A 26279-nucleotide genomic window follows, 5' to 3' on the forward strand; every position below is an offset into this window, starting at 1 on the left:
GGCGGTTGCTAGGATATTTTGAGTGGTTGCTAGGGTCTTTTGGGTGGTTGATAGGCGGTTGCTAGGGTATTTTAGGTGGTTGCTAGGGTATTTTAGGTGGTTGCTAGGGTATTCTGGGTGGTTGCTAGGCGGTTGCTAGGGTATTTTGGGTGGTTGCTAGGGTCTTTTGGGTAGTTGCTAGGCGGTTTCTAAGATATTTTCGGTGGTTGCTAGGGTGTTCTGGGTGGTTGCTAGGCGGTTGCTAGGGTATTTTGGGTGGTTGCTAGGGTGTTCTGGGTGGTTGCTAGGTGGTTGCTAGGGTGTTCTGGGTGGTTACTAGGGTGTTCTGTGTGGTTGCTAGGCGGTTGCTAGGATATTTTGGATGGTTGCTAGGGTATTTTGGGTGGTTGCTAGGCGGTTGCTAGGGTATTTTGGGTGGTTGCTAGGGTGTTCTGGGTGGTTGCTAGGCGGTTGCTAGGTCTTCTGGGTGGTTACTATGGTGTTGCTAGGCGGTTGCTAGGGTATTCTGCGTGGTTGCTAGGCGGTTGCTAGGGTGTTCTGGGTGTTTGCTAGGCGGTTGCTAGGTGGTTGCTAGGGTGTTCTGGGTGGTTGCTATAGTGTTGCTGGGCGGTTGCTAAGGTATTCTGGGTGGTTGCTAGGCGGTTGCTAGGGTGTTCTGGGTGGTTGCTATGGTGTTGATAGGCGGTTGCTAGGGTGTTCTGGGTGGTTGCTATGGTGTTGCTAGGCGGTTGCTAAGGTATTCTGGGTGGTTGCTAGGCGGTTGCTAGGGTGTTCTGGGTGGTTGCTATGGTGTTGCTAGGCGGTTGCTAAGGTATTCTGGGTGGTTGCTAGGCGGTTGCTAGGGTGTTCTGGGTGGTTGCTATGGTGTTGCTAGGCGGTTGGTAGTTGTCACAGATGGTTACTATGGAGTTTTGATATAGTTGTTTGCATGATCTTGGCATGATTTAGCACTTAACTAATCGCTATTAGCATGTAGCTATTCACTGCTAGCATGTGTAGCATGTTGGAAGTGCTGTTTGCTAGCATGAGTCAAAAGAGCCAAACCTAATCTCTATACGATGTTCTGATACAGAGATATAGGTCTTGCAAAACGGTTGCTAGGGTACTCAAGTTTGGTTGCTATGGAGTTGCTTGGGAGCTGGGAGCTTTAAACGTAAGAAGTTTAAAGTGGTTTGAAGTTTAAAGTAGTTTACAGTAGTTTGAAGTTTATGACAGATAGATAGATAAGTTAATAGATAGATAAACACACACACACACACACATACACACACACACACACACTAACTCGCTCACACACTCACTCAGACACACACACACGCACACTCAAGAGTTTATGAGTTTAGAGTTTATAAGTGTATGAGTTTTTGAGTTTATAAGTTTAAATGAGTTTAGAGTTTATGTTTAAATGAGTTTAAGAGTTCAGAGTTTATTAATTTATGAGTTTAATAGTTTATAAGTCTATGAATTCATGAGTTTATAAGTTAATTAGTTAATCTCATACACTTATTCTAATTATAAGTGTATGAGTTTAGAGTTTATTAGTTTAAATGAGTCTCAATGGCTCATATAGTATATAGAACGGCAGTTTGGTTTAGTCTTCAAGGTGTTTAGATTTAAATTTTTGACATACACACACACACAAGCACGCACGCACAGACTCTCACTCTCTCTCTCACACACACACGATCTCTCTCACACACACACTCACTAACTCACTCACACACACACAGACAAGCTCATTAACACACACACACACACACACACTCACGCACATAGACACACACTCTCTCTCACACACACACACACACACACACACTCAGAGTTTATATGAGTTTAGAGTTTACAAGTGTACAAGTTTTTGAGTTGAGTTTATAAATTTAAATGAGTGTGTACGAGTTTTTGAGTTTACACACACACACACACACACACTCACACATAGACACACACGCTCGCTCTCTCTCACACACACACACACACACACACACGTTTTGAATTTAGAGTTCATTAGTTTAAATGAGTCTCAATGGCTCATATAGTATATAGAACGGCAGTTTGGTTTAGTCTTCAAGGTGTTTAGATTTAAATTTTCGACATACACACACACAAGCACGCACGCACAGACTCTCACTCTCTCTCACACACACACACTATCTCTCTCACACACACACACACACTCACTAACTCACTCACTCACACACACACAGACAAGCTCATTAACACACACACACACACACTCACGCACATACACACACACTCTCTCTCTCACACAGACACACACAGAGTTTATATGAGTTTAGAGTTTATAAGTACAAGTTTTTGAGTTAAGAGTTTAAGTTTAAATGAGTGTGTACGAGTTTTTGAGTTTACACACACACACACACACACACTCACACATAGACACACACGCTCTCTCTCTCTCACACACACACACGTTTTGAGTTTAGAGTTCATTAGTTTAAATGAGTCTCAATGGCTCATATAGTATATAGAACGGCAGTTTGGTTTAGTCTTCAAGGTGTTTAGATTTAAATTTTCGACATACACACACACACAAGCACTAACTCACTCACACACACACAGACAAGCTCATTAACACACACACACACACACACACACACACACTCTCTCTCACACACACACACTCACGCACATACACTCACATGCACACACTCACACACACACACTAACTCGCTCTTACACATACACAGACACGCTCACACACAGACACACACACACACACACTCTCTCTCTCTCACACACACACACATAGACACACACACACTCTCACACACACACACACACACACACACACACTCACGCACATAGACACACACTCTCTCTCTCACACACACACACACACACACACACACTCAGAGTTTATATGAGTTTAGAGTTTATAAGTTTAAATGAGTGTGTACGAGTATTTGAGTTTACACACACACACACACACACACACACACACACTCACACATAGACACACACGCTCTCTCTCTCTCACACACACACACGTTTTGAGTTTAGAGTTCATTAGTTTAAATGAGTCTCAATGGCTCATATAGTATATAGAACGGCAGTTTGGTTTAGTCTTCAAGGTGTTTAGATTTAAATTTTCGACATACACACACACACAAGCACGCACGCACAGACTCTCACTCTCTCTCACACACACACACTATCTCTCTCACACACACACTCACTAACTCACTCACACACACACACACACACACACAGACAAGCTCATTAACACACACACACACACACAAACACACACACACACTCACGCACATAGACACACACTCTCTCTCTCACACACACACACACTCAGAGTTTATATGAGTTTAGAGTTTATAAGTGTACAAGTTTTTGAGTTAAGAGTTTATAAGTTTAAATGAGTGTGTACGAGTATTTGAGTTTACACACACACACACACACACACACACACACACACACACACACACACTCACACATAGACACACACGCTCTCTCTCTCACACACACACACACACACACACACACGTTTTGAGTTTAGAGTTCATTAGTTTAAATGAGTCTCATTGGCTAATATAGTATATAGAACGGCAGTTTGGTTTAGTCTTCAAGGTGTTTAGATTTAAATTTTCGTCGGTTTGAATTTTTTAGAACTCCCCAATGTAAGTCAATGGGAGTTTTTGAATGAGTTTTTCCGAGTTTTGATCGTCATTTTTAGGAAAACCGTAAGTCCGATCAGTCTGAAAAGATATAGCAACTCGAGTCAGATCAGTTTGAGTGTCTGAGCCGAGTTTGGAGTATGTAGAGTTAAAGCTCTAGGAGGAGTTTGATACAGAAATTTTTAGGGTCAGAAGAATAATAATAATAATAACTAGATGCGAAAGTTCGTCGAGACAAACTTTAAGTTGGCTTGAGAAAGTTTGGACCAGAAAGTTTTTTGGTAGGCGGTTGCTAGGGTATTCTGAGTGGTTGCTAGGCGGTTGCTAGGATATTTCTGGTGGTTGCTAGGGTCTTTTGGGTGGTTGCTAGGCGGTTGCTAGGGTGTTTTGGGTGGTTGCTAGGGTGTTCTGGGTGGTTGCTAGGCGGTTGCTAGGGTGTTCTGGGTGGTTGCTAGGCGGTTGCTAGGATATTTTGGGCGGTTGCTAGGGTCTTTTGGGTGGTTTATAGGCGGTTGCTAGGGTATTTTAGGTGGTTGCTAGGGTATTTTAGGTGGTTGCTAGGGTATTCTGGGTGGTTGCTAGGCGGTTGCTAGGGTATTTTGGGTGGTTGCTAGGGTCTTTTGGGTAGTTGCTAGGCGGTTTCTAAGATATTTTCGGTGGTTGCTAGGGTCTTTTGGGTGGTTGCTAGGCGGTTGCTAGGGTATTTTGGGTGGTTGCTAGGGTGTTCTGGGTGGTTGCTAGGCGGTTGCTAGGGTATTCTGGGTGGTTACTAGGGTGTTCTGGGTGGTTGCTAGGCGGTTGCTAGGATATTTTGGGTGGTTGCTAGGGTCTTTTGGGTGGTTGATAGGCGGTTGCTAGGGTATTTTAGGTGGTTGCTAGGGTATTTTAGGTGGTTGATAGGGTATTCTGGGTGGTTGCTAGGCGGTTGCTAGGGCATTTTGGGTGGTTGCTAGGGTCTTTTGGGTAGTTGCTAGGCGGTTTCTAAGATATTTTCGGTGGTTGCTAGGGTCTTTTGGGTGGTTGCTAGGCGGTTGCTAGGGTATTTTGGGTGGTTGCTAGGGTGTTCTGGGTGGTTGCTAGGCGGTTGTAGGGTGTTCTGGGTGGTTGCTAGGCGGTTGCTAGGATATTTTGGGTGGTTGCTAGGGTGTTCTGGGTGGTTGTTAGGCAGTTGCTAGGGTGTTCTGAGTGGTTGCTATGGTGTTGCTAGGCGGTTGCTAAGGTATTCTGGGTGGTTGCTAGGCGGTTGCTTGGGTGTTCTGGGTGGTTGCTATGGTGTTGCTAGGCGGTTGCTAGGGTATTTTGGGTGGTTGCTAGGCGGTTGCTAGGGTGTTCTGGGTGGTTGCTATGGTGTTGCTAGGCGGTTGCTAAGGTATTCTGGGTGGTTGCTAGGCGGTTGCTAGGGTGTTCTGGCAGGTTGCTATGGTGTTGCTAGGCGGTTGCTAGGGTGTTCTGGGTTGTTGCTAGGCAGTTGCTAGGTGTTCTGGGTGGTTGCTAGGCAGTTGCTAGGTGTTCTGGGGGGTTGCTAGGCAGTTGCTAGGGTGTTCTGGGTGGTTGCTAGGGTATATTTGGTGGTTACTAGAGCATTTCTAGATGTTGCTAGGGTGTTCAAGATGGTTGCTAAGGTATTTTTGGTAGTTGCTATGGTGTTACTAGGTGGTTGGTAGTTGTCAAAGATGGTTACTATGGAGTTTTTATAGAGTTCTTAAAATCTTTAATAACGAGTGCCTTCAGTACGGCACTCGGCCTGCGGCCTCGTGCCTATGGCCGAATAGGCACAAGCATGGAGCAATATCGCAAGGCCACGAGTGTAATATTGCGTTAAAAAATACCAAAAAATGTAAAAAAAAAATTTTTTTGGTTTAGGGTGGTTGCTAGGGAGCTCTTAGTGGTTGCTAGGGTGCTGAAACTGGTTGCTATGGTGTGGCTATGAAGATTTTAGGCCATTACTTATTGGTTGCTTGATAATATAAATCCTCTGAGGGAGAGAGAGAGGGAGAGACGCAGGGCTGTCAGGCCCTTTGGAGTCTGTGTGTGTGAAAACGGCAGTTTGGATTCAAATGTTTTTAGAACTCCCCAATGTAAGTCAATGGGAGTTTTTCCGAGTTTTGATCGTCATTTTTAGGAAAACCGTAAGTCCGATCAGTCTGAAAAGATATAGCAACTAACTTCAGATCAGTTTGAGTGTCTGAGCCGAGTTTGGAGTATGTAGAGTTAAAGCTCTAGGACGAGTTTGAGTCAACAGTTTTTAACAGAAGAATAATAATAATAATAAGTTTAAATAGGATTTCAATATGTTGGCTCTCTCAAGCCAACTTAATAAGTTTAAATAGGATTTCAATATGTTGGCTCTCTCAAGCCAACTTAATAATAATAACTAGAATGTACATTTCCTGAAGAAAATGTGAAGTGGTGCTTGCAGTGGCAAAACTCGCCACTCGGTTGCTAGGGTGTTATACATGATTGCATACGAGCCAACAACCATGTCTGTACGATGTTCTGGTGCTGAGATATGGCTTATTCATGTTGTTCAGGTGGTTGCTAGGGTGTTGCTAGGGTGTTCTGTGTGGTTGCTAGGGCTTTGCTAGGCGGTTGCTAGGGTATTCTGGGTGGTTGCTAGGGTGTTCTGGGTGGTTGCTAGGGCGTTGCTAGGCAGTTGCTAGGGTGTTCTGAGTGGTTGCTATGGCGTTGCTAGGCGGTTGCTAGGGTATTCTGTGGGGTTGCTAGGCGGTTGCTAGGGTATTCTTGGCGTTGCTAGACAGTTGCTAGGGTATTCTGGGTGGTTGCTAGGGCGTTGCTAGGCAGTTGCTAGGGTATTATGGGTGGTTGCTATGGTGTTGCTAGGCGGTTGCTAGGGTATACTGGGTGGTTGCTAGGCGGTTGCTAGGGTATTCTTGGTGGTTGCTAGGGCGTTGCTAGGTGGTTGCTAGGCTGTTCTGGGTGGTTGCTATGGTGTTGCTAGGCGGTTGCTAGGGTATTCTGGGTGGTTGCTATGGTGTTAATAGGCGGTTGCTAGGGTATTCTTGGTGGTTGCTAGGGCGTTGCTAGGCAGTTGCTAGGGTATTCTGGGTGGTTGCTATGGTGTTGCTAGGCGGTTGCTAGGGTATTCTGGGTGGTTGCTAGGCAGTTGCTAGGGTATTATAGGTGGTTGCTAGGGCGTTGCTAGGGTGTTCTGGGTGGTTGCTATGGTGTTGCTAGGCGGTTGCTAGGGTATTATGGGTGGTTGCTAGGCGGTTGCTAGGGTATTCTTGGTGGTTGCTATGGTGTTGCTAGGCGGTTGCTAGGGTATACTGGGTGGTTGCTAGGCGGTTGCTAGGGTATTCTTGGTGGTTGCTAGGGCGTTGCTAGGTGGTTGCTAGGCTGTTCTGGGTGGTTGCTATGGTGTTGCTAGGCGGTTGCTAGGGTATTATGGGTGGTTGCTATGGTGTTGCTAGGGTATTCTGGGTGGTTGCTAGGCAGTTGCTAGGGTATTCTGGGTGGTTGCTAGAGCGTTGCTAGGCAGTTGCTAGGGTGTTCTGGGTGGTTGCTATGGTGTTGCTAGGCAGTTGCTATGGTATTTTGGGTGGATGCTAGGGCGTTGCTAGGCAGTTGCTAGGGTGTTCTGGGTGGTTGCTAGGCAGTTGCTAGGTGTTCTGGGGGGTTGCTAGACAGTTGCTAGGGTGTTCTGGGTAGTTGCTACGGTATTTTTGGTGGTTACTAGAGCATTTCTAGACGTTGCTAGGGTGTTCAGGATGGTTGCTAAGGTATTTTTTTTAGTTGCTATGGTGTTACTAGGTGGTTGGTAGTTGTCAAAGATGGTTACTATGGAGTTTTTATAGAGTTATTAAAATCTTTAATAACGAGTGCCTTCAGTACGGCACTCGGCCTGCGGCCTCGTGCCTATGGTCGAATAGGCACAAGCATGGAGCAATATCGCAAGGCCACGAGTGTAATATTGCATTAAAAAATACAAAAAAATGTAAAAAAAATTTTTTTTTGGTTTAGGGTGGTTGCTAGGGAGCTCTTAGTGGTTGCTAGGGTGCTGAAACTGGTTGCTAGGGTGTGGCTATGAAGATTTTAGGCCATTACTTATTGGCTGCTTGATAATATAAATCCTCTGAGGGAGAGAGAGAGGGAAAGACGCAGGGCTGTCAGGCCCTTTGGAGTGGTGTGTGTGTGAAAACGTCGGTTGGGATTCAAATATTTTTAGAACTCCCAATGTAAAGTCAATGGGACTTTTTTGGCCGCTTTTTCGTCCGCTGTGCGAACATCGTACACCTGATCGCTTAGAAAAGTCATAGCACACCTCTCCTCAATGAGCCGCTCGATTTGACGCCTCACTCAGGGGTCTATGACAAACGGTGCGGGGCGAGTTTCGCGCCAAACTTTTGTGTGGAAGAATAATAATAAGAAGAATAATAATAAGTATGAGCAATAACAATAGTGATGCCTTGCTTTCAGCAAGCACCACTAATAATAAGTTTAAATAGGATTTCAATATGTTGGCTCTCTCAAGCCAACTTAATAAGTTTAAATAGGATTTCAATATGTTGGCTCTCTCAAGCCAACTTAATAATAAGTTTAAATAGGATTTCAATATGTTGGCTCTCTCAAGCCAACTTAATAAGTTTAAGTACAATATCAGTAAGTTGGCTCTCTCAAGCCAACTTAATTATGGCAACTTTTTGATGTTAAAATCATACTAACATTATAAGGGCACCCTAGAAATCATAATTACTGAAGAATTTTGCACATTTTGACCATTAAAGACAATTATGACAAAAATCAGTCAAGGCAAATTAAACACAGAGACAAACATAAGAATTGTATATTTATGGTTTTTAATGCCTTATTATGAGCCTGAATTTCTCTCTCTCTCTTTCTGTATCTTTTTAATGTACATCTCTGCGTCCTCAAACACGCTGTTAGTGAAGTATCGACCCTTATTAATATTTTTCAGCTCTTCTATAATGTTTAACAGTCGGGACACTTGAGTTTTGTCATGTTTAACCAGGAATCTGTTTACAGTTACTTTCACATATTTTATCTCCTCCAGTGAACAGAACGATGCTGAACTGAGCAGCTCTTGGACTAAATATCTTCTTTATCAGATCTACTGTGTCCATCTCCTCTCTTGTAAATCTTCCCAAACTCAACACAATGACAAACACATCAACTCTCAGCTCTTCCCGTTTCCTGTTGCACTCTTCCCATTTCCTGTCTTCCCGATCAGAACAATCCGCAAGACACTCCTGATCATCTTCAGCACCTGAAAATCAGTGGTAGAAAGAAAACTTAGTGAAATGCAGCTCAGAACTTTAACATTGTTATGTTGGATTGTAGAAGTTGCAGCTGAATGCTAATTTATTATATTATATATTATAATTTATAAAAAAAAAAAAAAACATTAAGTCACTTGCAATAATAATAGTAATAACAATAATAATAATAATAATAATAATAAACTCAATGGATGGATACCCAGCTAACAAATTTGTTCTAAAATGTTTTCCAAATGTTCAGTATGGTTAAGAGGGTGGTCTGGTTATGGGAAAGTTAAAATGTCCAGTTTCCTTAATTTTAATAGAACGTAATTTAAAGGCGTCACGTTGAGTGTGTTTGCTATGATTTGAGTTTGCTTTTGATCTGTTTCCCATTCTGTGATTGTCTGTTTCAAGGTTTAAAACTTAAAACTTCATGAACTTGTTCGGTCATGGCACAATGTTTCTCCTGGCTTCCAAGTTAGTGCTGTTTGATCTGATATACAGTATATGGTTAATGTAGGAGCCAGGTATGGTTCTATTATTCTGAACACATTTTTTTGGTCACTTACGGTAATTAAGGCACCTGGTGGTGGCGGAGGAAGTAAGAGCATATCATCTGTTCACCTGTGGTGTTCTTGAGGGAGAGAGGGGTTTAGATGATGAGCATTTATGAAATAAATGTTTTTCTCCAAAACACGTTGGCCACAATTATTGGTACCCTTTTATTAAATACCTTTTTGCAACCTCCTTTTGCCAAGATACCTGCTCTGAGTTTTCTCCTATAATGCCTGATGAGTTTGGAGAACACCTGACCAGGGATCAGAGACCATTCCTCCATACAGAATCTCTCCAGATCCTTCAGATTCCCAGATCCATGTTGGTGCTTCTTCTCTTCAGTTCACTCCACTCATCAGGTCAGGGGACTGGGACGCTCATGGCAGAAGCTTCATTTTGTGCTCCCTAACACATTTTTGTGTTGATTTTGATGTTTGTTTTGGATCGTTGTCCTGACGGAAGATCCAGCCACGGCCCATTATAAGATTTCTAGCAGAAGGGTCAGGTTTTGATTTTTTTATCTGTTGATATTTGATAAAATCCACAATGTCATGTATTTGAACAAGAAGTCCAGGACCTCCAGCAGAAAAATTATCACCACCAACCATTGTCCTTAATACTGGCGCCCCTCAGCGGCGCGTACTTGGCCCATTCCTTTTTATTCTCTACACAAATGACTGTCAAAGTCCATGTACAACTACTCATTACTTTAAATATGAAGATGATATAGCCATTCTTGCTCTGCTTAATGAGGACAATGACTCTTTTTTGGACTATCAACGTTCTACAGCACATTTTAGTACGTGGTGTGAGGATAACTTTCTGCACCTCAATATTTTAAAGACTAAGGAACTGGTCTTTAGCACCTCAAAAACACAGATCCATGCTTCTAGAATTATAATTAACGGTAGTGGTCGACCGATATTGTTTTTTTGATTGCCGATGCCGATATCTTAGAGAGCAGGGTGGCCGATGGCCGATGTAAAGCCAATATTTTTATACATATTTATTATAAATAAATTAGAAAACAAATATTTAAAATAAACATGCTTTTATACTTCAGATGGCAACTTCTTGAATCTGCAATCCTATTACAGTATTTTTCACAAAGTAATTGTTTAGAAATATGAATATGTGAATAAAAAGAAAGTAAACACTGCAACAGGGCACTTAGTAATCTGGTAATTTCGTGCTGGTAATCATATTTTTGCAATAAAGACAAGGTAACGCTAATTTTACATACAACACGGTGAAAACGATATGAATATGACACAGTTGGCAACAGGATATATCACAGATATGAATATGACACAGTTGGCAACTGGTTATATATCAGCCTATTTTAAAATGAAGGATTTAAAGTTTTTCAATCGCGTCTCCTGTGAAGCTGATCTTCTGTTCACATTCACTCACTTCGCACGGACTAACCGTCACTTGCAGACAGTAATGCAAACTTCACAAGACATCACAGCTGGATTCGATTAAATCTGCAAGGTTTGTGAAATTAAATGTTTATTACATATTCAGAGATTTGTTTAAATGATGTAGATGCGCATTTGCTGAATGTTGACGGCAAATGAGAAAGTATTTTAGCCTGATTGTTTGCCTCTTCTGTTACAAATAATTTAAAATCAAACGCTTTACTTTACTTACTTCGCATACCATTTACTTTAGACCGGAGCGCTGTCAAAATAAAAGTCCTGCTTCCAACACATCGGCCAATCAGAAAAACTGATCGGCCGATGCCGATATTTAAAAAATGCCAATATTTATTGAGCCATTCTCCATTTGTTTTTTGTTTTCATATGCTTACAGTTATCAACAAGAACAAATTCTTAAAGATAACTAGATAATTTAGCAAGTATAATTATTGGTATCCCTACCCCAAATTTATCGGATAGTGTCTCGACATTCATGTTGCGAAAGGCACAAAAAATCTTGAATGACTCAGAACACCCACTTTACAAATATTTTATCCTTCTGCCTTTCCAAAACAAATGACCTCTCGAGGACTGTTACGTCCTACGGTGTAATTTTATTTTATATATATTTTTTTAATGTATGTTGTGTTTCAGAACACTAGGTGGCAGTAGTGGTCGTTTCTCCCATGCCTTTTTTTTGTGCAGGTAAAACCAGATGACGCTGATCTCCTCCACTGATAACTGCTCATTTGGGGATTGGTTTTCTCCTCAGGAAAAAGAGTATAAAGCCTCACTGATCTCCAATTAAAAGAGGCCTGTTGTTTATTGCTGGTTGAATTTGTTGGTTGTTTCTAAACATCGCTGTTGTTCAGTTGTGACTGATTTAAAAACTTTCACATTTTTTTTTTTTTTTTTTTGGTTGTTGTTACCTTGTCTAAATAAAGCTACGTTGAAGTAGACACCTTTTTCTGTGTTGTGAAACCAACTGTTAACCTTTTTTTGTTGTTTCTCTTGTATATTATAAATATTATAAATATATTTAACTTGGATGTTCTAGGGAGTGGGTGCCCCCTTTTTTATTTTTGTAATTATTTTCTCCTGTTTACACTAGAGGTAAGTATGGTGTAATACATTTACACCGTAGGACGTAACAGTCCTCGAGAGGAAATTTGTTTCCACCATAGATGCGTACATTTTGGTGTAACTTTTGGAGCCATTTGTTTTGTTAAAATTTTAGTTACTTTAATGTTGCTTTCCCCTTATCCTAGACTGGGTGGATCGTAACAAGGACAAATAAAAATCAATCAATCAATGCATGGTTCACAAGCATCATTGAATACAGTCAAGGCTTTATTAAGGATGTGGATTTCAGAAAAAAACAGGCCTCATTCAGAGCTAACACATAACATTGAGTGTCACCAGGAAATTCTGTCAGGGGATGAAATTGGGATTCATGAGGAAGTAAAACAAGACAAGGCATCAATCTTCTCAACATGATGACCAGGATGACATATTGCCATGTGACAGTATGTCAAACCTAAACAGTAGAAAACAAGATTCAAAATCAAATATGAGACAGAGCACAGTTCCAAATACTACTAAAAGAAGTACTAAAAGAAGTACATTTCAACTAAAAGAAATGTCCAAATATTTGATGGCGACCCTCTAGAGTACCACGCTTTCATGCGGTCTTTTGAACAAATTGGGGAAAAGACTGATAATACTGAAGATAGCCTGCATTTTCTGGAACAGTACACTAAGGGGCAACCACAACAACTTGTCAGAGCTGTCAACATTTGATTGATGGCTCAGGTTATGCAAAGGCAAAGATTTTACTGCATGAACACTTTGGAAACGAGCATATGATAGCATCTGCCTATTTGGATAAGGTCTCTTCATGGCCAATGATGAAGTCAGGAGATGGAAAGGCTTTACATGCAGTCTGTTCTTGTATGGATGTTGCAATGCCATGGAATTATTACAGGTTCATAGTCTGTGTGAATTGAATACACCTGCCATTATGATCACTGTGATTTAAAGATTACCCTACAAACAGAGATAAGTGGCAAACAGTGTCATGTGACATCCAGAAAATGCATCGCCGGAGAGCTATGTTTATTGATATTGTGACGGTAAGAGCAAATCAGGAGGGGCATTGGGCAGTTATTTGGTTGCAGTCCAAAGCATTGGTCTAACTGGGGCCGGCTAACAAGATTTTAAGCTTGCCGTCGTAACAGTAAAGGTCAAATCAAAGAGTGGTCAAAGGACAGTGGAGACATATGCTTTTTTGGACCAGGGCAGTTCAGCATCATTCTGCACAATGGGTTTGATGGAAAGATTGAATCTCTCTGGGAGAAAAACAAAGATTTTGCGCACCATGGGCCAAGAGAGAATAGTGGACAGTTGTATTGTGTCAGACTTAAGCCTGTTTTATACTTCTGCGTCGGACCTACGCCGAAGCCTCTACGCCTTAGGCAACGTGTTGGTTTTCATTTATACTTCTGCGTCATTGTCCGCGTTAACGCGCACCTAAGGAGCATGTGAAACCCCGAGGGAGGGGTTCTGGCAGACCAATCACAGCGCTTGTGTCCGCGTAGAATTGACGAGTTGTTAAATTTTTGGAGAGGTGCACGTCAGGGTACGCGCGCTACACACAGCCTACGACGTAGCTACGGCGGCAGTTCGACGCAGAAGTATAAAACAGGCTTTAGAAGTAGCTATCCCACACCAAGGAGTATACCATCCTAAGAATGGAAAGATCAGGGTTGTGTTTGATTGTGCAGCATCTATAAAGAGCCAGGACATTTTTTAATATAACTCAGATTGCATTCAACTGCCCCTCCTTGAACTGCCACCTTACCGTGGTGGAGGGGTTTGAGTACCCGAACGACCCTAGGAGCTATGTTGTCTGGGGCTATATGCCCCTGGTGGGTCTCCCAAGGCAAACAGGTCCTAGGTGACGGGTCAGACTAAGGGGCCGATCACACCTGACGCGTTTTTTTGCAGTGAGAGGCGCCTATTTTCAATTGGTTTCCTGTGGCAGCGAGCGTTATGCGCGCTGTTTATGCGCCTGCTGCGCCTCATGTTTTACCGCCCGCTGCGCCTCGCGTTTTTGAAGTTGAAAAAAAAAGCAACTCTGAGCAGAAAAAGCATCCGACGTCATCGCATTTTTTCCCACTGTCCAATCGAATGAAGCGAGAGGCGGGCCTTCCGTTTAAGTGATGAAAGCTACAGTTGCTTGAACGCCCGGAGAGTGCGATGATAGAGGATAAACTTGTGGTGCTCTTGCGGGTTACCAGGAGCTTAACGACTTCACGAACGTAACTACCACAAAGTTAACAGAAAGTAAATAAAGGTATTAAAAGGATGATTTGACGTTTACTTGACTGACAGGACAGCGGTTTCATTAGTTGCCTAGCAACATAAAAAAGCAGTGCACTGCTCGTTCTGTGTAATGTAAAGTGCTGTGCACCTAGCGTTTTCGAACCTGAAAAACGCATCAGGTGTGATTGGCCCCTAAGAGTGGTTCAAAAAACCATTTATGAGTAAAATTAAATGGAGGACCATGACGTCGCCCGGCATGGCGCAGCCGGGGGCCCAGCCTGGAGCCAGGCCCGGTATTGGGGCTTGTATGCGAGCGCCTGGTGGTCGGGCCTTCCCCATGGGGTCCGGCCGGGCTCAGCCCGAAGGAGCGACGTAGGGCTGCCCTCCCGTGGACCCACCACCTGCAGGAGGGACCGTAAGGGGCCGGGGTGCTTAGTGGATCGGGCGGCAGTGGAAGGCGGAGGCCTCGACAACCCGATCTCTGGACGCGGAATCTAGCTCTAGGGACATGGAATGTCACCTCTCTGGCAGGGAAGGAGCCTGAGATTGAGCGTGAGGTTCAGAGATTCTGACTAGAGATAGTCGGAATCACCTCCACACACGGCTTGGGCTCTGGAACCACACTCCTGGAGAGAGGATGGACTCTTCTCCACTCTGGAGTTGCTCATGGTGAGAGGCGGCGTGCTGGTGTGGGTTTGCTTATAGCCCCCCAGCTCAGCAGCCATGTGTTGGAGTTCACCCTGGTGAACGAGAGGGTCGCTTCCCTGCGCCTTGGGGTCGGGGATAGGTCTCTCACTGTCGTGTGCGCCTATGGGCCAAACGACAGTGTAGAGTAACCGGCCTTCTTGGAGACTCTGGGAGGGGTGCTGGAAAGTGCTCAGACTGGGGACTCCGTCGTTCTACTGGGGGACTTCAACGCCCACGTGGGCAGCTCACAGTGACACCTGGAGGGGCGTGATTGGGAGGAACGGCCCCCCTGATCTGAACCCGAGTGGTGTTCTGTTATTGGACTTTTGTGCTAGTTACAGCTTGTCCATAATGAACACCATGTCAAGCATAAGGGTGTCCATCAGTGCACATGGCACCAAGACACCCTAGACTGGAGGTTGATGATTGACTTTGTGGTTATTTCATCTGACCTCCGGCCGTATGTCTTGGACACTCGGGTGAAGAGAGGGGCGGAGCTGTCAACTGATCACCACCTGGTGGTAAGTTGGATCCATTGGCGGGGGAGGAAGCTGGACAGACTCGGCAGACCTAAACGTACTGTGAGGGTCTGTTGGGAACGTTTGGCCGAATCCCGTCAGAGAGATCTTCAACTTCCACCTCCGGCAGAGCTTCGACCAGATCCCGTGGGAGTCTGGAGATATTGAGTCCGAGTGGACCATGTTCTCCACCTCCATTGTCAACGCGGCCACTTGGAGCTGTGGCCGTAAGGTCTCCAGTGCCTGTCGATGCGGCAATCCCCGAACCCAGTGGTGGACACTGGAAGTAAGGGATGCCGACAAGTTGAAGAAGGAGTCCTATCGGGCCTGGCTGGCTTGTGGGACTCCTGAGGAAGCTGACGGGTACTGACAGGCCAAGCGGACTGCAGCCCGGGTGGTTGTGGAGGCAAAAACTCGGGCCTGGGAGGAGTTCGGTGAGGCCATGGAGAAGGACTATCAGTCGGCCTCGAAGAGGTTCTGGCAAACCATCTGGCGCCTCAGAAGGGGGAAGCAGTGCCCTACCAACGCTGTTTACAGTGGAGGTGGGTGGCTGTTGACCTCGACTGAGGATGTCATCGGACGGTGGAAGGAATACTTCGAGGATCTCCTCAATCCCGCCATCACATCTTCCATTGAGGAAGCAGAGGCTGAGGACTCAGAGGTGGACTCATCCATCACCCGGGCTGAAGTCACCGAGGTAGTCAAGAAACTCCTCGGTGGCAAGGTACCGGGGGTTGGTGAGATCCGCCCTGAGTACCTCAAGTCTCTGGGTGTTGTGGGGCTGACACGCCTCTGCAGCATCGCGTGGCGGTCAGGAACAGTACCTTTGGACTGGCAGACTGGGGTGGTGGTTCCTCTTTTTAAGAAGGGGGACAGGAGAGGTGTGCTCCAACTATGGGGGGGTCACACTTAGCCTCCCTGAGAAAGTCTATGCCAGGGTACTGGAGAGGAGAATACAGCCGATAGTAGAACCTCGGATTCAGGAGGAACAGTGTGGTTTTTGTCCTGGTCGTGGAACACTGGACCAGCTCTATACCCTCTACAGGGTGCTGGAGGGTTCATGGGAGTTTGCCCAACCAATCCACATGTGCTTTGTAGATTTGGAGAAGGCATTCGACTGTGTCCCTCGCGGCATCTTGTGGAGGGTGCTCTGGGAGTATGGGGTCCGGGCCCCTTTGCTAAGGGCTGTCCGGCTGACAGAATTTCTAGGCGCAGCCAGGGGCCGGAGGGTGTCAGGTTTGGGGACCACACGATTTAATCTCTGCTCTTTGCGGATGATGTTGTCGTGCTGGCCCCATCAGACCAGGACCTTCAGCATGCACTGGGCCGGTTTGCAGCTGAGTGTGAAGTAGCTGGGATGGGAATCAGCACCTCCAAATCTGAGGCCATGGTTCTCAGTCGGAAAAGGGTGCTTTGCCCGCTTCAGGTTGGTGGAGAGTTCCTGCCTCAAGTGGAGGAGTTCAAGTATCTTGGGGTCTTGTTCACGAGTGAGGGAAGGATGGAACGGAAGATTGACAGACGGATCGGTGCAGCTTCTGCAGTAATGCAGTCGCTGTACCGGTCTGTCGTGGTGAAGAAGGAGCTGAGCCGCAAGGCGAAGCTCTCGATTTACCGGTCAATCTACGTTCCTACTCTCACCTATGGTCATGAGCTGTGGGTCATGACCGAAAGTACAAGATCCTGGATACAGGCGGCCGAAATGAGCTTTCTCCGCAGGGTGGCTGGGCGATCCCTTAGAGATGGCCACTCAGGAGGAGGAGCTCAGAGTAGAGCCGCTGCTCCTCCACATCGAGAGGGGCCAGCTGGGGTGGCTCGGGCATCTTTTCCAGATGCCTCCTGGACACCTTTCCTGGGAAGGTGTTCCGGGCATGTCCCACTGGGAGGATACCCCAGGGAAGACCTAGGACACGCTGGAGGGACTATGTCTCCCGGCTGGCCTGGGAACGCCTCGGTGTCCCCCCGGAAGAGCTGGAGGAAGTGTCTAAAGAGAGGGAAGTCTGGGCATCCCTGCATAGACTGCTGCCCCCGTGACTCGGCCCCAGATAAGTGGAAGATGGATGGATGCATTCAACTGAAAGAGGAATGTCATACACACCTAGGATGAGTTGAGGGTGAGTAAATCATGCGTTAATTTACCTATCCCTTTTTTAGGAACTATTTTGTATTTTTATTAGGGCCGGGACTCGATAAAATTTTTTTTTGAATTAATTAGAGGCTTTGCAATTAATTAATTGAAATTAATCACATTTTAATTGCATATAAATTAGGGCTGTCAATCAATTAAAAATAATTGTGTTGAACATGTTATTGAAATAATGTTCAAATGTTCAAAGGGTGAGCATTGAAATAATTGTGCCTAGCAAATAATCAATACAATACAATTGAACATTATTAAATTATTGAACATTATTAAATTATACATTTAATATTAAACATTAAATTATAAACATTATTTACACTTGCTTTACAGGTTTTTAACATTGCTTCGAAAATAATGCAATTTAAAGTTTGAGATGTTTTTCATCTGTTTTAGAAAGTATTTTTAGACTTTTGTTTTTTCAGAATAAAACTTGTTTTATAATCTTGAGCATGTGTTATATTTTTATTAAATGCGTTTAATTAAGCCATTGCTGCAAGTAGGCTAATTTTACAGTTAACAATATTTTAGTGTACAGTTAATCACAAATTCAGTAAGCATTGTCATGACTCATGTTCCACTAGGTTGTAATTATAGGTTGTAATTGTAATGGGTTGAATGTACATGTATCCCATGATGAAAGGTAAGACAGTGAAACAACGTCACAATATCAACGTTGATTCAATTTGCAAAATCGAAGCATAATTCAACATTGGTTCAACGTCGACATACAATCTTTATTCACCCATATTGAAAGAAGAGACGGTGAAACAACGTCACGAAATCAACAATGAAACAACGTCACGACATCAACAGTGAAACAACATCACGATTTCAATGTTGATTTGTTTTGCACAATCGAAACATAATCCAACATTGATTCGATCTTGGTCCCTTACGTTCATCGGTGAATCAACGTTGAAATGCCAGCTGTTTTTTATAAGTAAATGTTCCAATCAATGATCCAGGCAGCGCCAGCGCGTTCTCGTCTCCCTCTTTCATTTTACTGTCGAATGGTGGCTAGAACGGCTCCAGGTTCAAAGGTCAATACGGAATGGATTAATCTGTTTGTTTTTTTTACGCGTTATTTTTTCTCAGATTAATGTCACAGCCCTAATTTTTATAACTATCCCTTTAAAATGCTTCCACAATGGATGTCCCAGCGCTGCGTAGTAACGCTGTTGCGTGATCGAGATCGGCCCACGAGTGAACCACTGTCTGGTATTGCTCCGAGCTGATAAGCTGTTTTTGCTGCGCAGCTCAAACAAGTAGCGGGGTTTCATTCTTGCCTTGTGATGTTTCTCGCATGCAGCAGAAATGACAGCTCTCTCACACTGGCAGGAAAAGGTTTCAAAATATGGCCATTTATTTACAGTCTAGAGCCCTGTATTGTGCTGTAGTTCTGCTTGTACATTAGCACTACTGTCAGAGAGTGAATTTGTGTTGTTTTTTGCATTGATCTGAACTGACAAATTAGACATTCCTGTTGGTTGAACACAAGTTAATAGATAGTCAATCAACAAAGTGTCCTGTGCTCACCACACACCGGCTATAGGTGGAGAGGAGAGATTTGGCTATAGGGAGATGTGTGGCTAACTTACACAGAAGAGACTTTGTTGCTCAGCACATGAAAACAAACTACTTACTGTGATTTCAGACTGTGGTGATGTGGTTTCTACACTGTATGGATCTTCATGTGTAGCTTCAGGTCACTTTTAAAAGAGAAACTTGTTCTGCACTGATCACACGTGTGCGGCTTCTCTCCGCTGTGGATCCTCTCATGTCTTTTCAGATTTGATGATGCACTGAATCTCTCGTCACAGTGTGAACACTTGTAAGGTTTTTTTCCAGTGTGGATCCTCTCATGGGTTTTCAGAGATGATGATGTACTGAATCTCTTGTCACAGTGTGAACACTTGTAAGGTTTTTCTCCAGTGTGGATCCTCTCATGGATTTTCAGAGATGATGATCGACTGAATCTATTGTCACAGTGTGAACACTTGTAAGGTTTCTCTCCAGTGTGGATCCTCTCATGTGTTTTTAGATATGATGAGTGATTGAATCTCTTGTCACAGTGTGAACACTTGTAAGGTTTTTCTCCAGTGTGGATCCTCTCATGTGTTTTCAGTTCTGCTGACTGACTGAATCTCTTGTCACAGTGTGAACACTTGTAAGGTTTTTCTCCAGTGTGAATAATCTGGTGCAGTTTTAAATGTTCAGCTGTAATAAAAGTCCTCTCACACTCAAAGCACATGTACTCTCTCACACCAGTGTGAATTTTCTCATGTTTAAGTAAATATGACAGCTGTGAAAAACTCTTTCCACACACAGAACATGAATGTGGCTTCTCCTTCGTATGAACTCTCAGGTGTCTCTTCAGCTCTGATGCTCTAAGAAATGATTTGTCACATTGATCACATGTGAACACCTTCTCTCCGGTGTGGGTCCTCATGTGTTCTTTAAGGTGTGGAGATCCAATGAAATCTTTCCCGCATTGATCACACTTAAAAGGCTTCTCTCCAGTGTGGATCCTCATATGTATCTTCAGGTGACTTTTAAAAGTAAAACTCTTCCCGCACAGATCACACGTGTGCGGCTTCTCTCCAGTGTGGATCATCTCATGTGTTTTCAGATTTGATGACTGACTGAATCTCTTGTCACAGTGTGTACACATGTAAGGTTTTTCTCCAGTGTGAATAATCTGGTGCAGTTTTAAATTGTTTGCTGTAGTAAAAGTCTTCTCACACTCAAAGCACATGTACTCTCTCACACCAGTGTGAATTTTCTCATGTCCACGTAAATATTGCAGCCGTGAAAAACTCTTTCCACACACAGGACATGAATGCGGCTTCTCCTTCATATGAACTGTCAGGTGTTTCTTCAGGTCTGATGCACAGATAAATTTTTTGCTGCACTGATCACATGAGAACGGCTTCACTCCAGTGTGGATCCTCATGTGACCATTAAGGTTTGCTGATATTGTGAATCTCTTCCCACACTGATCACATGAGAAGGGCTTCTCTCCAGTATGAACTCTCATGTGAATCTGAAGACTACAGTTGCTTGTGAAACTCTTCCCACACTGAGTGCAGGTGAAAGATTTCTTGGCTCTTCTTTTCTTTAAAAATATATTTTTAGTCTTTGAGCGACTCAAAGGTTTTTCTCCAGGTTTGACATGATGTTCCTCCTCAACTTCACTCATTTTTTCACTCTCCTCGCTCTCTTCTATCAGGTCTGACATAAAAGAAAAAAAATATTAAATTACATTTTTAGTACATCATAATAATTCAAAGAGAGAAATATAAAGTGAAAGGCCCTGATGTAATGGTAGAAAGTAGACAACTGTTATAAAATATTATAATTTCATGCCTTTTTATAAATTGATTATGTGTCCTTGAAACTTTCCATGAATTATGTCAATTTATCTTCCAATTAGGGCTGCAACAACAAATCGATGAAATCAATAAAAATCAATTAATAAAAGTTGGCAACGAACTTCTTTATCAATTTGTGTGTCACGCGATTATTACGCCGAGAGCGCGCGAGAGAGGCCGAGTGTGTCCGAGAGCGCGAGAGAGAGAGGCCGAGTGTGTCCGAGAGCGCGCGAGATACCGAGTGTGTCCGAGAGCGCGCGAGAGAGGCCGAGTGTGTCCGAGAGCGCGAGAGAGGTCGAGTGTTTCCGAGAGCGAGCGAGAGAGAGAGGCCGAGTGTGTCCGAGAGCGCGCGAGAGAGGCCGAGTGTGTCCGAGAGCACGAGAGAGAGGTCGAGTGTGTCCGAGAGCGTGCGAGATACCAAGTGTGTCCGAGAGCGCGCGAGAGAGGCCGAGTGTGTCCGAGAGCGCGCGAGAGAGGCCGAGTGTGTCCGAGAGTGTGCGAGAGAGACCGAATGTGTCCGAGAGCGAGAGAGGCCGAGTGTGTCCGAGAGCGAGCGAGAGAGGCAGAGTGTGTCCGAGAGCATGCCAGAGAGCCGAGAGCGCGCGAGAGAGACCGAGTGTGTCCGAGAGCGAGCGAGAGAGGCCGAGTGTGTCCGACAGCGCGCGAGAGCCGAGAGCGCGCGAGAGAGATCGCGAGAGAGACCGAGTGTGTCCGAGAGCGAGCGAGAGAGACCGAGTGTGTCCGAGAACGAGCGAGAGAGCCTGAGTGTGTCCGAGAGCGAGCGAGAGAGACAGAGTGTGTCCGACAGCGCGCAGGAGAGACCGAGTATGTCCGAGAGCGTGCGAGAGAGGCCGAGTGTGTCCGAGAGAGCGCGAGAGAGAGGCCGAGTGTGTCCGAGAGCGTGCGAGAGGCCGAGTGTGTCCGAGAGCGCGCGAGATACCAAGTGTGTCCGAGAACACGAGAGACAGAGTGTGTCCGAGAGCGCGCGAGAGAGGCCGAGTGTGTCCGAGAGCGCGCGAGAGAGACCGAGTGTGTCCGAGAGCGCGTGAGATAGGCCGAGTGTGTCCGAGAGCACGCGAGAGAGACCGAGTGTGTCCAAAAGCACGCGAGAGAGGCCGAGTGTGTCCAAGAGAGCGCCCGAGAGAGGCCGAGTGTGTCCAAGAGCGCGAGAGAGAGGCAGAGTGTGTCCGAGAGCGCGCTAGAGAGGCAGAGTGTGTCCGAGAGCGCGCTAGAGAGGCAGAGTGTGTCCGAGAGCGCGCGAGAGAGGCCGAGTGTGTCCGAGAGCGCGCAAGATACCAAGTGTGTCCGAGAGCGAGCGAGAGAGGCCGAGTGTGTCCGAGAGCGCGCGAGATACCAAGTGTGTCCGAGAGTGCAAGAGAGGCAGAGTGTGTCCGAGAGCACGCGAGATACCAAGTGTGTCCGAGAGCGCGAGAGAGACCGAGTGTGTCCGAGAGCACGAGAGAGACCGAGTGTGTCCGAGAGCGCGCGAGAGAGACCGAGTGTGTCCGAGAGCGGGCAAGTGTGTCCGAGAGCGGGCGAGAGAGACCGAGTGTGTCCGAGAGCGCGCAAGAGAGGCCGAGTGTGTCCGAGAGCGCGCAAGAGAGGCCGAGTGTGTCCGAGAGCAAGCGAGAGAGGCCGAGTGTGTTCACTCAACCCTGATACTCCTGACATGATTTTCCTCCTTTCAAAAACAGAGCATTACTTAAAGCTACACTGTGTAGGATTTTCTCCCATCTAGTGGTGAAATTGTATATGCAGGGTTTGTACACCTTTTCCAAGGTCAAATTCAAGCACTTTCAAGGTCCATTTTAAAGCTTTTTCCAGCACCTTACACCATCGTAAATTACAAACCAATACATATTCAAAATTATTATTTAGAGTTATCGTCACATTAAAAGAGACAATGCTATAAACAGCCAAAAATGTGTTTCGTAATTAGATATTTAAGCAAATCACAAGTTTTATTTTTCAAAATTTATCAAGGTCTAAGTAGATAATGCCTATGATAGGGATGGGACGGTATGAAAATTTTATATCACGATTATAGTGACCAAAATTATCGCGATTATCAATATTATCACGGTGTTGTTAAAACGAGATGAAAGTGTTCAAAAAGAGTTGATGATCACACTGAAGACATTTCAACAAGTTTTATATTTGAAAATCAACAAACAACAAATAAAACAAGCAGCTCTATGCACTTTTTAGAGCAAGATTCTATTATGTAGCATTTCCTTCCTTATAATGACGGTCGTCAATAGCAACGCATTATAACACCGCGCACATCCATTGTAACGGCCACCTAGTGTTAAGTAGTGTTCATGACATGAATGTTGATGTGCCTTTAAAGGTGCCATAGAATGTGAAATTGAATTTATCTTGGCATAGTTAAATAACAAGAGTTCAGTACATGGACATGACATACAGTGAGTCTCAAACACCATAGTTTTCTCTTTCTTATTTAAATCTCGTTTTTGAAAAACACCCCTGAAAAACGGGCGAATCTCCACATAACACCAACTGTGACGAAACCGATGGGATCATTAATATGTACGCCTCTAAAAATTTGCATATGCCAGCCCATGCTCAGTGCCAGGCGAAACTGCACAGCCGAATCATCAGAAGTTCTGCAGGTGAAGAAACAAGCAGGAGGAGGATCATAGGGAAAATGGCAGATCTATCTATAATCTATCTATCTATAATCGGATACCGCTACAGTTTAATTCGAAGTTGTTTAGTTGCTCTGCCCATTTCACCACGGACTGTTACAACAATATCAAGCAGCCAGGCTTCTCTCGGCGTCTCAAACGGACGAAGGGGGCAATTTCAACTAACGTTATATTCCCGCAAGCGGCAAGTAGGGATTTTATTAACGATAATTTACATTGTGTTATCTAGATCCAGCGCGATATTGTTTTTTCCTCGAGAGACATCATGGCTTGCAAACGAGCGAACGAAGCATGGCAGTTGCTCAGTGTTTGGTTGTACAAATGAACACAAAAATATTTTTTTGCTCCTTCATCCGAGCCTCTGGAGAACCAGTGGGTTATGTGAATTTCTGATGTGTAATTGTTCGAATTCAGACAGATAATCTTTCTTTCAAAGTCGTTCAACACTGTTTATGCATCAGTATATCGCGTTGCAGTGATAAGATCTTCATTCACGCGATCAACAGGCTGTCATCTGCTCAGTGCTCATCACTGAAACCTTTTATGTGATGGGAATAGATCTAAATACTTTAAAAAAAACTTATCATGATTCGTTAATCCCGATAGCTGTAATAGTAAAAACATATAAAAGCTGTAATAGTAAAAGTTTTCCAGATAGCTCTACATGTAATGCCAGATATTTCATATGCAAGCATGTCAGCCAATCACAGCAGTGGGCAACAACACTGAAGTCTCACAGCAGACACGCCCCTTCAAACAGAGTGTTCAAATCAATGGATGAAATCAGGCTAGGAAATATGCCTTTTATTTCTAAATTATAACAAATTTTGATCTAAAAAACATACTAACATTATAAGGGCACCCCAGGAAACATTATAAAATAATAAAATAATCCATTCTATGGCACCTTTAAGATAACTTCTTCTATGGCGTACGTTATTGTATGTATGCTGTTTTTATGTGAGCGCGCACGCACAGTGAGAGTGAGATTGCTCGCGCAAAGAGGAAGATGGCCGCTCTACTGCTGACCGTTGTTTTATTATAATGTGTTTACTTCCACTTTGATTTGTAGCGTGTTTTAGAGTGTTTTCTTTTCCCTTTTAACATTCGCTTTTCAACATGTAGGCTATGTGAAGAGTGTGCTTAACTGAGAGAAAACATCTATAAAAGTCTCGTGGAACTAACGTTACCAGTTCATTTGCACTGTCTTGTATTCTTCATCTGGGCAGACTTCAAACTGACAGACGTTACACCATGTATCACAACGGACGCGCTCTCTCGTTTCATTCAAATACAACTTGCCGTCTTGCGTCTCCGTTTTTAATTGTATTGAAAATTATATCAGAGTTGATTTATTGTTTACAGAGTTTGATAATATTGTTGTGATCATCTTGTCTGAACGATTGTTTTGTACGCTTATTTATAAACAGGTAAGATTTAAAACATTAATCTCAATTCAATGTCCCCATAATTATGTGGTAAAAAAAAAAATCGGTGTAATAAGTGTATAATGATTATATATTATTATCCCTTAAATGTCACTCTTAAGTCTTGTTAGAACTTGTTCGTTCATCTTTGGCTCAAAGCTGCTGCGAACTTTTCTTTGCGTAAGCTTTTATTTCAAGTGATTGATATAAAATAGTTCAACTTAAAACAACATTTTATGCCCAATTATTTCCCAGACGTAGTTTTGGTATTGAGGTCAAAGTTAACTTGCCTTGCGTTCGCTATACAACAGTTAATGGTCACACAAGACGACTCGTTAGATCTGAAGTTCCCCCCTATTGCAGCGACCTTTCTTGTGCATGTTCTGCTGAGAGGGTGACCATCCTCGATTAGCCTAAGTTTCCCTCAGGACTTTTGTTAAAGCCAAAATATGACCACACCTCAGAGTTGGTTCTGAAAAATCTCCCGAGCACGGTCACTGCCTTCCACAATTCCTTCTTGAATAAAAAAACAAAACAACAACAACATTAAGCGCTGCGCCTGCGTCAGACTGTTGCTGGCTGAACAGGATCTAAAATCGCGATAATCAAACACGGTTTTAATGATAATTAAATTTTAAACGATATTACTAACCGTCAGTACATTTTATCGTGGTTTATAGTGAAACCGGTAATCGTCCCATCCCTAGCCTATGAATAATACTTTTCAGTATATTAATGTCCAAATATTGCTTCCTAGATAATGTGATTTTCAGGCTGTAAAACTCAAGTAATTTCAAGGGCTGAAAATATGAAGACATAGGATTTGAACAGTGCACAAGCACCTGCTTGATAAATAGCCTATATTACTAATTTTTTTTAAAAGTATTTTGTTGCCAAGACATATACATTTATCTACTGGAATAGAGCAGTGTAAATATTGCATAAGGCCATCCTCAAGCTTACAGTAGGCTACTTGTATGACATCTGACACTTTCTGTTCAGCAATAAACGACCGTTTGCAGGTTTTAATTTGCGGGTAGTTAATGTTACAGTTACTGTGCTGTAACTTTGGCTATGTTCACTGCATTTTCCACAAATGAACGTGCCATAACTGACATGCAATACTAACATACATTATCACACCAAGTACTCTCAATCACTAATGCCCCTTTTTCAGACAGGACGCAGAATGCGCTGTGCTATGAAATCCATTTTTTTAAATGGCTTGCGCAGCGCGAGGACGTTGTTACTGCATCGACCAACGCATTGACGAGCTCGCG

General features: G+C 43.9%; 2 protein-coding genes across 5 annotated transcripts in view; both read right to left on the reverse strand.

Moving 5' to 3' along the window:
- Positions 1-26279, reverse strand: part of LOC311076073 (uncharacterized protein) — a 208672-nt gene that overhangs the window by 98963 nt on the left and 83430 nt on the right. The window lies entirely within an intron of this gene.
- LOC311075021 (uncharacterized protein) overlaps positions 8454-26279 on the reverse strand; it is a 64793-nt gene continuing 46967 nt past the window's right edge. For 3 of the 4 annotated variants that reach the window (XM_084102074.1, XM_084102073.1, XM_084102072.1), the window contains 2 exons: positions 19176-20763; positions 12196-12400 (listed from right to left, as the gene is read on the reverse strand). In XM_084102074.1, coding sequence (XP_083958200.1) covers positions 19205-20763 — 1559 coding nt within the window. In that variant the 3' untranslated portion in view covers positions 12196-12400; positions 19176-19204. Of the gene's footprint in view, positions 8893-12195; positions 12401-19175; positions 20764-26279 lie in introns of those variants that run through there. The other variant, XM_084102075.1, reaches the window with a different exon arrangement.

Source organism: Abramis brama, assembly GCF_963993115.1.
Source record: "Abramis brama genome assembly, chromosome: 1".
NCBI lineage: Eukaryota > Metazoa > Chordata > Actinopteri > Cypriniformes > Leuciscidae > Abramis > Abramis brama.